The 14,102-nt window shown below is 39.8% G+C and overlaps 1 protein-coding gene across 2 annotated transcripts in view; it reads right to left on the bottom strand.

The window, feature by feature from the left end:
- The window catches only part of LOC124615885 (voltage-dependent calcium channel subunit alpha-2/delta-3), an 824,663-nt gene that overhangs the window by 483,780 nt on the left and 326,781 nt on the right, over positions 1-14,102 (bottom strand). For both annotated transcript variants that reach the window (XM_047144053.1, XM_047144054.1), the window contains exon 6: positions 11,071-11,342. In XM_047144053.1, the coding sequence (XP_047000009.1) occupies positions 11,071-11,342 (272 nt within the window). The remainder of the gene's footprint in view (positions 1-11,070; positions 11,343-14,102) is intronic.

Here is a 14,102-nt window from a genome sequence, read left to right as displayed (position 1 = left end):
CTTCCCTCTTTCCTGATGAAGCAACCGTTGGTTGCGAAAGCTTGAATTTTGTGTGTTTATTTGTGTGTCTATCGACATGCCAGCACTTTCGTTTGGTAAGTCACATTATATATAAATTTTTTCCGCTTTTGACACTACCGCTGCTATAAAATCCACCGTTTCTAGTTCACAAACAGTTCCTTTCACCTATTAAACAACCATTTCGCCTAGTTCTAATAACTTTCGCTTTATTTCCATTTCCGTTTTTCCCACATCATTGATCATTTTTAGCCGCTTCCCACAGGTTTTAACGTCATTATTTCTTCGTCAGACAATTGTTAGCCTCATTCTCATAATCTGCTACCACAAAACCACTCCTTTTAATACATTTACACGCAGTTTCTTCGAAATTTTTCCAAATTTCTCCACCCTTTAACGTGTTTTGGCGGCAACACAACCACCTAACCTTTATGCACATCGTTGTCTACCAACCCAAGTTCACCACAGGATCAACACAGCCCAGCTTTAACGAACACTTTTTCGCCTTTTTTCACACCAGATCTCCAGTTGCTTTCTAGTTCACCTTTATCTCCCCCCATATATATATTTTTTTCATTTTCATTTCAGCCTCATGTTACACTTTCCACCTTCTAATACCATGTCACCCTCACAACGACCCCATTAAGTTTTATTTGCATTCCCTCCGCAAACATGCCTTCGCCCTAGCCAGATTACGCTCCCATATTTTATTTTCTCAGGCTTGTCTGACATTTGGCATTACCCCCAAAGGCCTCACACTTAAAGTTCCCATCTCTGGCTGCAACCCTTCTTTCCATCAGTCCCTATACCAGTTCCAAACTGAACAATCCATTGCCCTCACCCACCTAATCCTTCACCTACACATCAACTCAGCCAATGAACACATGCGTCAACTCCTATCCTTAATAAAAGTCCTTTAATCTTTCCTTTCCCGCATCCACACCAGCTGTTCAAAGCATCTTCCTACAGGCCAACCGCAAATTAGAACATCATGCCACCCTCCACCTCAAAAAATTATCCAATCTCCTGGTTTCCCAACTTTGGAAAGGCAACTCACTCACCCTTCACAACCTTTCCTGCAAACCTCAACCTCCTCTCATTGCACACAAACCCAGTCTCTCCCATCTACTCAATCTCCCACTTCCAGCTCCACTCCCTCCAAAACCTCAAAATTCCAATCAACGCAATCTGGAACCACAACACCCCAACTCAGTAGTTAACCTTTCCTCCAAACCTCTCTCCCAATCCGAAACCTCTGTCCTATCCAAAGGCCTCACCTTCAGCCCCACTCCCAGATTCAACCAAACAGCCCTCGTCAAAGATTTAGTGTCCTACACTCGTACTCTCTGCTGGAAATATCACTTTGCCACAAAGAAAAATGATCCTAATCCTACTCCTAATGATCCAACTCCCCAAGACACGGGACCCACCTCCTCTTCCTCAAAATCACCCTCTCCAAACCTTCCAGGAATTTCTGACTTCCAGCCTTGCTTCTCAATCCTTCTTAAAAAACCTTAATCCTACTCCCAACATCACCACTGCTGAAGCCCAAGCTATTCGTGATCTGAAGGCTGACCAATCTGCTGTCATTCTTCCCGGCGGACAAGGGTTCCACGACCGTGGTACTTGATCGTCGGGAGTATGTGGCTGAGGGACTGTGTCAGCCTTCAGACAACACCACATACAAAGTTTGCCAAGGTAATCCCATTCCTGATGTCCAGGTGGAGCTTCAAGGAATCCTCAGAACCTTAGGCCCCCTACAAAACCTTTCACCTGACTCCATCAACCTCCTGACCCCACCGACACCCCGCACCCCTACCTTCTACCTTCTTCCTAAAATTCACAAACCCAATCATCCCGGCCGCCCCACTGTAGCTGGTTACCAAGCCCCCACAGAATGTATCTCTGCCTACGTAGATCAACACCTTCAACCCATTACATACAGTCTCCCATCCTTCATCAAAGACACCAACCACTTTCTCGAACACCAGGAATCCTTACCCAATCTATTACCCCCGGAAACCATCCTTGTAACCATTGATGCCACTTCCTTATACACAAATATTCCGCATGTCCAGGGCCTTGCTGCGATGGAGCACTTCCTTTCACGCCGATAACCTGAAACCCTACCTAAAACCTCTTTCCTCATTACCTTAGCCAGCTTCATCCTGACCCACAACTTCTTCACTTTTGAAGGCCAGACATACCAACAATTAAAGAGAACAGCCATGGGTACCAGGATGGCCCCCTCGTACGCCAACATATTCATGGGTCGCTTAGAGGAAGCCTTCTTGGTTACCCAGGCCTGCCAACCCAAAGTTTGGTACAGATTTATTGATGACATCTTCATGATCTGGACTCAACTCCTTTGGTTCCATCAGATTCACCTGGTCCTACTCCAAATCCCATGCCACTTTCCTTGACATTGACCTCCACCTGTCCAATGGCCAGCTTCACACGTCCGTCCACATCAAACCCACCAACAAGCAACAGTACCTCCATTATGACAGCTGCCACCCATTCCACATCAAACGGTCCCTTCCCTACAGCCTAGGTCTTTGTGGCAAACGAATCTGCTCCAGTCCAGAATCCCTGAACCATTACACCAACAACCTGACAAAAGCTTTCGCATCCCGCAACTACCCTCCCGACCTAGTACAGAAGCAAATAACCAGAGCCACTTCCTCATCCTCTCAAACCCAGAAACTCCCACAGAAGAACCACAAAAGTGCCCCACTTGTGACAGGATACTTTCCGGGACTGGATCACACTCTGAATGTGGCTCTCCAGCAGGGATCCGACTTCCTCAAATCCTGCCCCGAAATGAGATCCATCCTTCATGAAATCCTCCCCACTCCACCAAGAGTGTCTTTCCGCCATCCACCTAACCTTCGTAACCTCTTAGTTCATCCCTATGAAATCCCCAAACCTTCTTCCCTACCCTCTGGCTCCTACCCTTGTAACTGTCCCTGGTGTAAAACCTGTCCCATGCACCCTCCCACCACCACCTACTCCAGTCCTGTAACCCGGAAGGTGTACACGATCAAAGGCAGAGCCACGTGTGAAAGCACCTACGTGATTTACCAACTGACCTGCCTACACTGTGATGCATTCTATGTGGGAATGACCAGCAACAAACTGTCCATTCGCATGAATGGACACAGGCAGACAGTGTTTGTTGGAAATGAGGATCACCCTGTGGCTAAACATGCCTTGGTGCACGGCCAGCACATCTTGGTACAGTGTTACACCGTCCGGGTTATCTGGATACTTCCCACTAACACCAACTTATCTTAACTCCGGAGATGGGAACTTTGTCTTCAATATATCCTCTCTTCCCGTTATCCACCAGGCCTCAATCTCCGCTAATTTCAAGTTGCCGCCACTCATACCTCACCTGTCATTCAACAACATCTTTGCCTCTGCACATCTGCCTCGACTGACATCTCTGCCCAAACTCTTTGCCTTTTAATATGTCTGCTTGTGTTTGTATATGTGTGTTTGTTTGTGTGTGTGTGTGCGAGTGTATACCCGTCCTTTTATCCCCCTAAGGTAAGTCTTTCCGCTCCCGTGATTGGAATGACTCCTTACCCTCTCCCTTAAAACCCACTTCCTTTCGTCCTTCCCTCTCCTTCCCTCTTTCCTGATGAGGCAACAGTTTGTTGCGAAAGCTTGAATTTTGTGTGTAAGTATGTGTCTGTTTGCGTTTCTATCGACCTGCCAGCACTTTCGTATGGTAAGTCACATCATCTTTGTTTTTAAATATATTTTCCCCGCGTGGAATGTTTCCCTCTATTATTTTTTTTTTATATATATATATATGGCCGCGCAGTGACGCGGCGAGAGATAAGGGACTTGGAAAATTTCCAGTGCCAGCCGAGTGTTATCCCGGACGCGGGCACTAGTAGCACTAGGTGCCCGCGTCCGCTGTTTGTCAGTCTTCGGCGGGTGGCGCGCTGCCAAGATGGCCTTCAGTATATATATATATATATATATATATATATATATATATATATAAGTGTCTGTATATGTGTGGATGGATATGTGTGTGTGTGTGTGCGAGTGTATACCCGTCCTTTTTTCCCCCTAGGGTAAGTCTTTCCGCTCCCGGGATTGGAATGACTCCTTACCCTCTCCCTTAAAACCCATTTCCTTTCGTCTTTCCCTCTCCTTCCCTCTTTCCTGATGAGGCAACAGTTTGTTGCGAAAACTTGAATTTTGTGTGTATGTTTGTGTGTCTGTCGACCTGCCAGCACTTTCATTTGGTAAGTTACATCATCTTTGTTTTTAGATACATTTTTCCTACATGGAATGTTTCCCTCTATTATTTATATATATATATATATATATATATATATATATATATATATATATATATATATATATATATATATAAAATGATGGTACTATTGAGACATAGTGATGTCGAGGCAACATGAACTGAATAGAGGATTTTATATGTGTATAAAACGATAATATAAACTGAATAAATAGACAAATATTTGATTGTAGTGTACAATTTTCTATTTGTATAGAATATTTTACACCTTGTATGTAATGTGGTGTAAATGGGGATGGCTTGTATCGATTTTGAAAGGGGTGGGTAGTGTAGGTAAAAGCACGACTAACACAACACACACAACACACACATCACACCTTTCACAGACAAGTGTGACTGATTCTTCACCATTTGCCATTCCATAGGGGTGGCTAAGCTTTTTCTTTGGGGGCTGCAAAGGTGAAGGTGAGAATGTCCATTCTTTAGGAGACGTTTAACATCATACCTCCTCCGGCTTCTCATTCAATTACCGGCAAAGTAGGGATCCTGGGGAAGGGGGGTGGGAAGGGTTTCCTGTCTTTGGGGCTATCTTCTTTCACTTCTTTGATCTTAGAAACCATCTCCACTTTTTCCTTTCTTAAATCTTTATTGAGTACCTATCTATCTTTCCCTCTTTCCATATGCATATACTTCTATCGCTGAAGTCCTTCTCAATTTCCGTAGTTCATTATAACCTTCAACTTATTTCGCATAAGTTGGCCGTAGAATCAGGATACACAAACACACTTAAGCATACGCACAACATAACACGAAGACACAAACAGTGAAAGTACAGACTGAAATATTGAAATGTTGTGAGAACTGTCAAGTGTTGTAGGGGGAAAGTATGTGCACATAGAAAACTATGCACACATTGTTGTTTGCAGTGAGGGTTCTACATCACATATATGTAAGTACCAAAAAACATTTAGATGGGTAAGAACCACGATGATTATTGTTCTTATTGGTGACAGTTATACATTGCCTTCCACAGAGTTTCGTGTCCGGGCAAAGAAAAACAATAAAAGTTTATGTAGTATTCTGTGTTCTCAGGAGGATATATATATATATAAATATAGAAAAGCTAGGATAATTCTACAACAAGTATGCATCAGAAGGATACGTGAGTAAAGAAACAGGACATAAGCCAGAGGAGAAATTATTAAGGAGGGTCAGTCTATCAAATATTCTGACGACATGTAGGATAGTGTGACTCTTATAACACAAGTAAGCATAAAATATATTGAATAATGGATGTACGCATGATGTACGCTAGAAGCGTAGAAGTTGTTGCGTAAAGGAGGACTCTGGGATATGAAGTGAGGTATTAAAGAGTGAGTATGAAGTGTGAAATAGATTTTAATTTTACCAGATAATATTTAATTATGGTGTACATAAAGATGTATACTGGGGCAATGAACTATGAAGCCTACTCAGGAAGGAGAAGGAGGGCACACCCAGCATTTATTGGGTGAAAAGGGCAGATGGGCAGATAGGCAGACCCAAGAGAGGCTGACCGATTCTGTGTAGACCGGGGCACCAAGAAGGGAACTGACCTGTACCATAGATTAGGAAGTTAAAAGGGGCATACCTATCAAAACGGAAGGAGGAAGAGCATTCATAGAGTCAACCCGTAGGGAAGGTACAGTGCCTAAAAGGAAAAGGGCAGTATCGTGACAAAAGTCGCACATTTTGCAGAAATTATTCTGGTAAGTCTGAATTCTCTATTCTACTAGCAGTGTCAGGTGGTATATTTAAGTGTCTGAAAGAACACTTTTATTTGCCCAGAGTTCCTCCAGACTACGAGAAACTGTAGACAATGAAATGGATAAGCACTAAAGAAATAAAAAGAAAAACAGTAAAAAATGGCTACACACAACGAACAAGTTAACTGAATTGAGAGATGCGTGAGTCTTGCACCACAGCACCACACTGTCTCTCAATTTCTTAAAAATATGAATATTTATAAATGTGTTTGGAGAGAGAGAGAGATTGATTTTTGATTCAGATTTTTACTTTAAGTCGTAACTGGTACCTGAATTTTGGTCACTGCCTCCTTGAATGATCAGCTTCTGCACCAGTTGGTGACGTATTACAATTTGGAGGAAGTTATTGTTCTTTAAGGTTTAAAATAAGACTCTGTTAGTTCAAAATGGTTCAAATGGCTCTGAGCACTATGGGACTTAACATCTATGGTCATCAGTCCCTTAGAACTTAGAACTACTTAAACCTAACACACAACACCCAGTCATTATGAGACAGAGAAAATCCCTGACCCCGCCAAGAATCGAACCCGGGAACCTGGGCGCGGGAAGCGAGAACGCTGCCGCACGACCACGAGCTGTGGACCTCTGTTAGTTACTTGGACATATTGAGGATAGCTTTGAGCCCAAGTTTTTGTAGCATTTCATACCTAAGGGACCACTGTTGTAAGTGAATAAGATCAAACAGGAATCTGCTTTTCGTGAGAAAAGGAAATTGCTTGGCACGCAAACTTCCTTCAAACTACACATCCTGCTACATCAAAATTGGTCAGTGGAGTTCAGCACCATACTATTGTACAAGAACGTAATCCAATTACTGTAATTAAGAAATTATGAGAGGATGTTACTTACTGAATGAAAACTATAGAGAATGCATTTCTTTTCCTGTATTTTAGTGAACTTTGTACGCTTACAATTCTGTCTATTGATAGACGGCAATGACTGTGAAGTTCACCTACATTTCCAAAAACAAGATATTTCTATTCTTCACTCCCAGAAAATTTGTATACATAAATGTTTGGAACTCATACACATACTTTACTCGGTTTTATCACTAAAATATCAATTTTCATTAAATGTAACAATACATTCTGTGCGACAGCCTAACAACACGCCCTCTTTCCACAAGATACAGATTAACAGTATTCTTTTTTTTTAATAAATCAATTGTTTTTTTTTTTGAGTCCACACTCAAAAATTCACAACACTATCATTGCGGGGATTGTGCGCTAAAGAGTTTCTTGCTGTCTGGCCTTGCTTCACTTCACTTCAAGTACTTTTTGAATCAAATTTACATTTACGGTATTTACATACATTTCTGAGCTTCTCAGAATAAAATCAGGCACAAATTAGTTTCAAAAAAAGGGCTGTGAGGCTCAAACATTACAACCAGTTAGTGCAACAGATCCAGTGTAGATCCAGTGGAGTTCTTTGAGTGTCTTATCACTGCCAATGAGTCTCCAGAAAAGAAATGCCCATCTATTGAGTGGAAGCATACTGGGAGTCCTTGTCCCATTAAGTCACAGCCAGAACTATTTCTGTAGAAACAAATGGCAACTGTGTTCTGCAATCAGGAAGGGATACTGTGCATGGATTGACTCCCTCCCAATACAACCCTCAATAGTGATCGGTACTGCAATTAACTGCACCAACCCCGCCAAAGCATTCAACAATGTCACCACGGAAAATAGAGCTATGGCGTTCTGCTACAACTTGAGAATGCCAATCACATTCCAGATTCCAGACCAATCCCACCGTACATGAAGTAGAGTTTACTGTGCTGCAACATCCTACTCATTCATCAGATCTGGCTCCTTGCAACTATGCTTTATTCGATGCAATGAAAGAGGTCACCTGGTGTAAGAAGTTCATCACCAATGATGAACTTCATGCAGTTGTCCACAAGTGGCACTGAGATACCTCCAAAGAATAACAACATTTACAAACCCAATCAACCACATAATCAGACAGAGATTGGCATTCATCCATACGGCTTTACTCCATTCAGCTCGTTTAACCCCAACCCCTTCTGTTTGCGGGAATTTTTTTTTTTTCTAGATGCGAAGAGGATTCCCCTGACAGATACATCACATACACTACACACGCATTCAAAAATCAACTTATGATTCATTCAGAAATCAACTTAGAATGTGTTAAAAAACCAACAGGGATGTGTTTCAAAGTCATATAAATAATTGACAGACCAAAGTGTGCTGGATCCTAGGTGCTTTGTGAAACAAGGTTTTTTTTCCTCAAGAATATGAATTTGCCCCCCCCCCCCCCCCCCAAACTCCCACCCGGGTCAGATTACCTCGGTTTGGCCCCACCCCCTCCCCCCGTCTCCTAGATCTCGGTCAGCTGCGCATGCTGGAATCTGGCAGCTGGGCGCACCAGTAAAATTTTTCCCAGTAGCATCTAGGTGCTTGCTGTGACTGCATACACAGACAGCCAACAGCCACATTTCTGTAGGCAGAAGCGGGAGAAGGTACTACTTACACACGACTCAACTGAACATGCGCATGAGCCTGCTCATAACTGCTAAAATGAATCTAATGTGAACAGCTGTGACGTTACGCTCATCGGAGGCAATTTGTTGCTATGAAGCATTGCATAATATTCCTAAAGCCTTTTTCACATTTTGCTGTTGGCAGATGCTTGTATGAGCACTGTGTTTTGTGGTTGCATATGGTGCATTTGCTTTGCAATTTAAGTTTTATTTTATTAATTTTTTATTTATTTTAATTTTTTTCTCTTGTTCACATTTTATTGCTGCAGTATTATCCTGCAGTAGCGGGATACAATAATATCCTTTGTTGAAGTATCGGTTCTTACCAGTTAAAGCTACAAAAATTTAAATGAAAACTAAAACAATGAAAAATTCCTGGGTTTTTTCCTGGTTTTCTCCCAGATGAAAAAATTTCCAGGTTTTTCCTGTATCTCCCAGGTTGTATACAGCCTGTTCATACCACGCCTGTCACATTAATGTATTACATAAAATGACATTAAATGTATGATAATATCCGAAATAATCTTATATGCAGGTGACTCAACAGCAGTAGTTTGTTATACAAATAATATCCGGAATAATTCTATATGCCGGTGACTCAACAGTAGTAGTTTGTTGTACAAACAATGAAACAGATTCTTTGAGAACTTGAAACCTGGATATATAACGAAACTGAACCTTTCAAAAACAGAAATTGTACATTGCAGGGCCATACCAACAGCTGGATGTATCACATTTAAATTATGATGGCCAAGAATTGATCATTGATGACTTATATTTCTTGGAATAACTATAAACAAAAACTTGTCATGGGCTGATTATGTGGACTGCTTAGTGAAGCGATTATATGGCTATCTTTGTGCAATGAGAATTCTAAACAATGTAATTGACGTGGCTTTTAAGAAAATTGTTTATCATGCATATTTTATATGCCTTGTTAGATTAGGCATCTGCCTATATAGCTGAGTTGTCAACATACATGGCTGCCAAGTGCAGGACTCAGACTCAATTCCTGGTACTGCCAAGAGTTTTTTCCTTAGTGGGAGGACTAGTATAGGGTGCACAGCAACTCATGATGTCAATCAAGGAGCTAATTAAATGAGAAGCAGCAGCCTCAAGGTCTGGAAATTCGGAAAAATGGCTGGGAGACTGGTGTTCTGATTACACACCTCTTGACACTGCACCCGCAGTGCTATTACTTCAAAGAGGCATTTTTCAAAAGTCTTGCCTTTCTTGTGTTTTTATATTGGAAAAACTCTTCTTTGAAATAATAAACTCAACTTTTCAGAATATATTCTTTTACTTATGCTGATGAAACAAGGCACAGATCCCACTAAATGCTCCCTTGTTAGAGACTTAGCTTGTTTGAAAATATCCTTTATTACATATTACATGGTGTGTGTGTGTGTGTGTGTGTGTGTGTTTGTGGAGGGGGGGGGGGGGGGGGGGGGAGGCATTCAAGGACTACAACTACAAGTTAAAACACAGAAGCGAACCTTGAAAAGTATTAATAAAGCAAATGTTGTTATAGTGTGGATACTGAAAATTTTTGTATAGCAATCTCTCTCTCTCTCTCTCTCTCTCTCTCTCTCTCTCTCTCTCTCTCTCTCTCTCTCTGTGTGTGTGTGTGTGTGTGTGTGTGTGTGTGTGTGTGTGTGTGTGCACGCGCACTTTTAATAAACATATGTGTAATTTCCTCATTATGCTAGTGTCACTCAAAACCCTATTCAACAATTTGGTTCGGAGAAGTTTGATCACCCACCATACAGCACCAGTCCCATATATTCTGACTACCAGTTGTTCTTGAAACTGGAGTATGATTTTGGAGGACGGCATTTTTACAGTGATGACAACACAAAAGAGGTGTAGAGCAGTGGATGCCAACACAAAAAAGTATACAGCAGTGGCTGTCTTCACTGGTGGCACCTTTCTATAAAGAGGGCATAGAAAAGTTGGTTTCCTGCTATGAGAAATGTCTGAACAATGATGGCAATGAGATAGAAAAATAGTTTAAGAAATAGATTTGGTATCAAAGAAACATTTTAACGAGGGTCTTTCTTTCCAAAACAGTACTTACTCTCCGAACAAGCCTCATACATATAACTATATTTACTTGCATGCCTGAATGACAGGCACTGTGAACAATCCATAGTTGTATGGAATAATTTGAAAATAATTCGCTGGGAATAAATCCCTTGATATAAGCTGTATTAGGTATAGATGTACTGCCCAATAGTGACATATGAAAATTTTGCTGGACCAGGACTCTAACACAGATTTCCTGCCCATTGCGAGCAGCTGCCTTTACCATTTTGGCTACTGGATGGCAGAAAAATGAGTTTTGATATAAAAAAGTTTAAGTGACCATTTTCTAGTAACTAGTAATTTGTTCAATTCCTCAGCAGTTACTCTGAACGAACAAAAGATCAAAAAGAAGGTAGACATAATTCAATCAAAATACCTACCTGTACCAAGTGATTTGAATAGCATGGAACCACTTCAGTTATATGTTCTGAGAAGTTGAATACATTAACATAGTCATTAATGCCTAAGGTGTCCAGGATGTCTGTGACAACCTGCCGAGCAATCTCACGCCGAACGCCTGTCATTGAGCCTGAGCTGTCGACCAGAATGACAATGTCTTTTGGACTTGCAGCAGCTTCTATGTACCATTGCCTTGTACGGCAGTCATAAAGATCTACTTCCAATTCGGCAGGCTTTGGTGTCCATTTCACAGCTGAAACATAAATGTGTACTCAAAGCCCTTAAATTTAGCATAACTCTGTCTTAAATTTACAAAATAAGATTTGTTCTATCATGGAACAAGACTATTAGAACAGATCAAGTGAGGTCAATAATCACTACTACATATAACATGAATCAGTAACACACTGCACGTAAAAGTTTAAGGTGCAACTTTAGTTTGTAGTGATTCCCTGGAAATACAGACATTTACTGGAAAAATACTTGCTAGTAGAAATTTGTTGTTATTTTTAAGCCATTGGACCAACATGCGTTCCCCATGTAACACTGAGTAATTCCATCTTTAATGCTTTATTAATAAGGACTGAAATACTTCTAAAAAAAAAGCCTACTTCTTTTGTCAGGTTGTCTACAAAATTTGCTCACTTTTTCAAATTAGGCATAATCCATACAAATTATCACAGTAACAATATTATGAGAAGGAAAGCTGCTACTAACCATATAGCTGAGATGCTGAGTCGCTTCTATGTACTCAGAATCTCTGCTATATGGTGAGTAGCAACTTTCCTTCTCATAATATTGTTACATTCCATCCAGCATTTTCCATTGTTTAATTATCACAGTAAAACAATTACCGAAAAATATGTCCTACTCTTTCATAATTTCCATTCTTTCATGATATTTCAATATATTTACTTATTTATCATCTACTCAAAACAGTTGACAAATTATGTAATATTAATGTCGCATCATCTAGACATGAGAACAATACAGTCAATTTAATACAAAAGACATTCACACTTATACACATTCTCACCAAAACTGTATTCACAGGTACTTGACAATGATAATAAATGCCAAAACAGTATGATGCTAATAAAGATTAATTATTATAAGCAGCTATTCTGGTGTATCTTTCTAATAACAATGTCATTATCTAACATATATTATGCTGCTGGTTCTGAAGAAGAAGAACAAAGAAAATTATCCAACAAAATTATTACTGTTTCCAGATTCTAAACATCTGTCTTAAAATTCATTTTAATAATTCATCTATTTACTGCACACATATTTATTTGAGATGTTGTTAGATAAAACCCATTCATTTTTAAAGATAAATTACATATGAAATTTGGAAAGAGAATTAATGTTCAGAAAAAAGAAATAAAACCTTTGCAGTCTGCATTACACATTGTTCTGCCAGAGAAAGCATATGATCTGGGAAATCAGTTGAATGGACTTGACAGGGCCTTCAAAAAGAGACTATAAGATGAACATAAATAAAAATAAAACAATGGTAATAAAGTGTTGTTGAATTAAATCAGAAGGAATCAGATACAAAAATGAGATAATGAAAGTAGACCTAGTAGGTGAGTTTTGTTATTTGGGTAACAAAATAACTGATGGGGACAGAAGTAAAGAGGATACAAAGTGTGGGCTGACACCTGCAAGAAAAGCTTCTCTGAAAGAGAAATATGTTAGCACTGAACATAAAATACCACGTGTTCAAGCTAAACATATAATAATATAAAATTTAATAACTTAAAAAGTGACAGAGATATTTATTGAAGGTACAAGCCAAACACATAACAATATAAAATTTAATAGCTTAAAAAGTGACTGAGATATTTATTGAAGGTACATTTCTACAAGTAACTCAAAATGTGTTTTTTTTTTACACACACCTAATACATCTTGATATACTCACTATTATTGGTGCGACAAACATCTTACCTGTATTCCACTTCTCTCCAAGTGTTTTACTTCTTTGCAGGTGTAACATTTCCAATAACTGCATGGATGCAATGTTATAGATCTGGTAGATCATGAACTGGTGTCTGGTACACCTGATTCTTGATAAACCCGTACAGAGAAAAATAAAGAGGAATAATGTCTGGTGTTCTAAGGGGCCAAACAATCAATAGACTGCCTCACTCACTCCAGTGATCTGGGAACTCATGATTCAAGAAATCCCTCACAATGTTCGCAAAATGATTCACCATCTTGTTTAAACATCACATCACAAGGAAGTTCTGGCACAGCAAACCACTCCAACATGCCTCCTTGAGAGAAAGCACATAGAGCACCTTCTGCTATAGAAACCACATAGCTATTACTGTGTGCATATATGTGAACACAGCAGTTACATGTATACGAATGTGGTACCAGCTGTCATGAGCGAACACAGGAATCATTTTGAGTTACCATACTTGTACAAGCAAACTACCGATAAATATCTCAATTGCTTCTCAAGTTATTAAATTTCATAATTTTATATTTTTAATCATTTATCAAAACATTTTAAAGTCATTTTTGAAAGTATTTGTCTGGAGTGCAGCCTTATACAGAAGTGGAAGTTGTATGTAAACAATTTATTTAGGAAGAGAACAGAAGCTTTATAGATGTGGTTCTACAGAAGAATGTTGGACTCTGGTTGGGTAGGTAATGTGACTAATAAAGATGTACCACATTGAACTGGGGAGAAAAAAGAGCTTTATGTCACAACTTTAAAAAAAAGGATAGGTTAACAGGAAGAAATCAAGGACTATTTAATTTGGTAATCGGTAAGGGAATGAAGTTTAGGTAAGCAGGAGGGGGGCAAGGCTGAAATTGAATTGACAGACCAAGGTTTGAATACAGTAACCAGCTCCAAATAGATGTGGGTTACGGTTGCATTTGAGAAGATTCTTCTTCATTACAGTGAAAAATATGTCATGTCTTTATAACCCAACAAAGTGGAATGTGTGTTTCAAGCAATAAAGACACAGTTCTGAACTAAATGTTGCTAAATTCA

The sequence above is a fragment of the Schistocerca americana genome, chromosome 5, assembly GCF_021461395.2.
Source record: "Schistocerca americana isolate TAMUIC-IGC-003095 chromosome 5, iqSchAmer2.1, whole genome shotgun sequence".
In the NCBI taxonomy this organism is placed as follows: domain Eukaryota; kingdom Metazoa; phylum Arthropoda; class Insecta; order Orthoptera; family Acrididae; genus Schistocerca; species Schistocerca americana.
The sequence above is the reverse complement of the archived record's forward strand: the minus strand, read 5'-3'. Positions and strand labels throughout refer to the sequence as shown.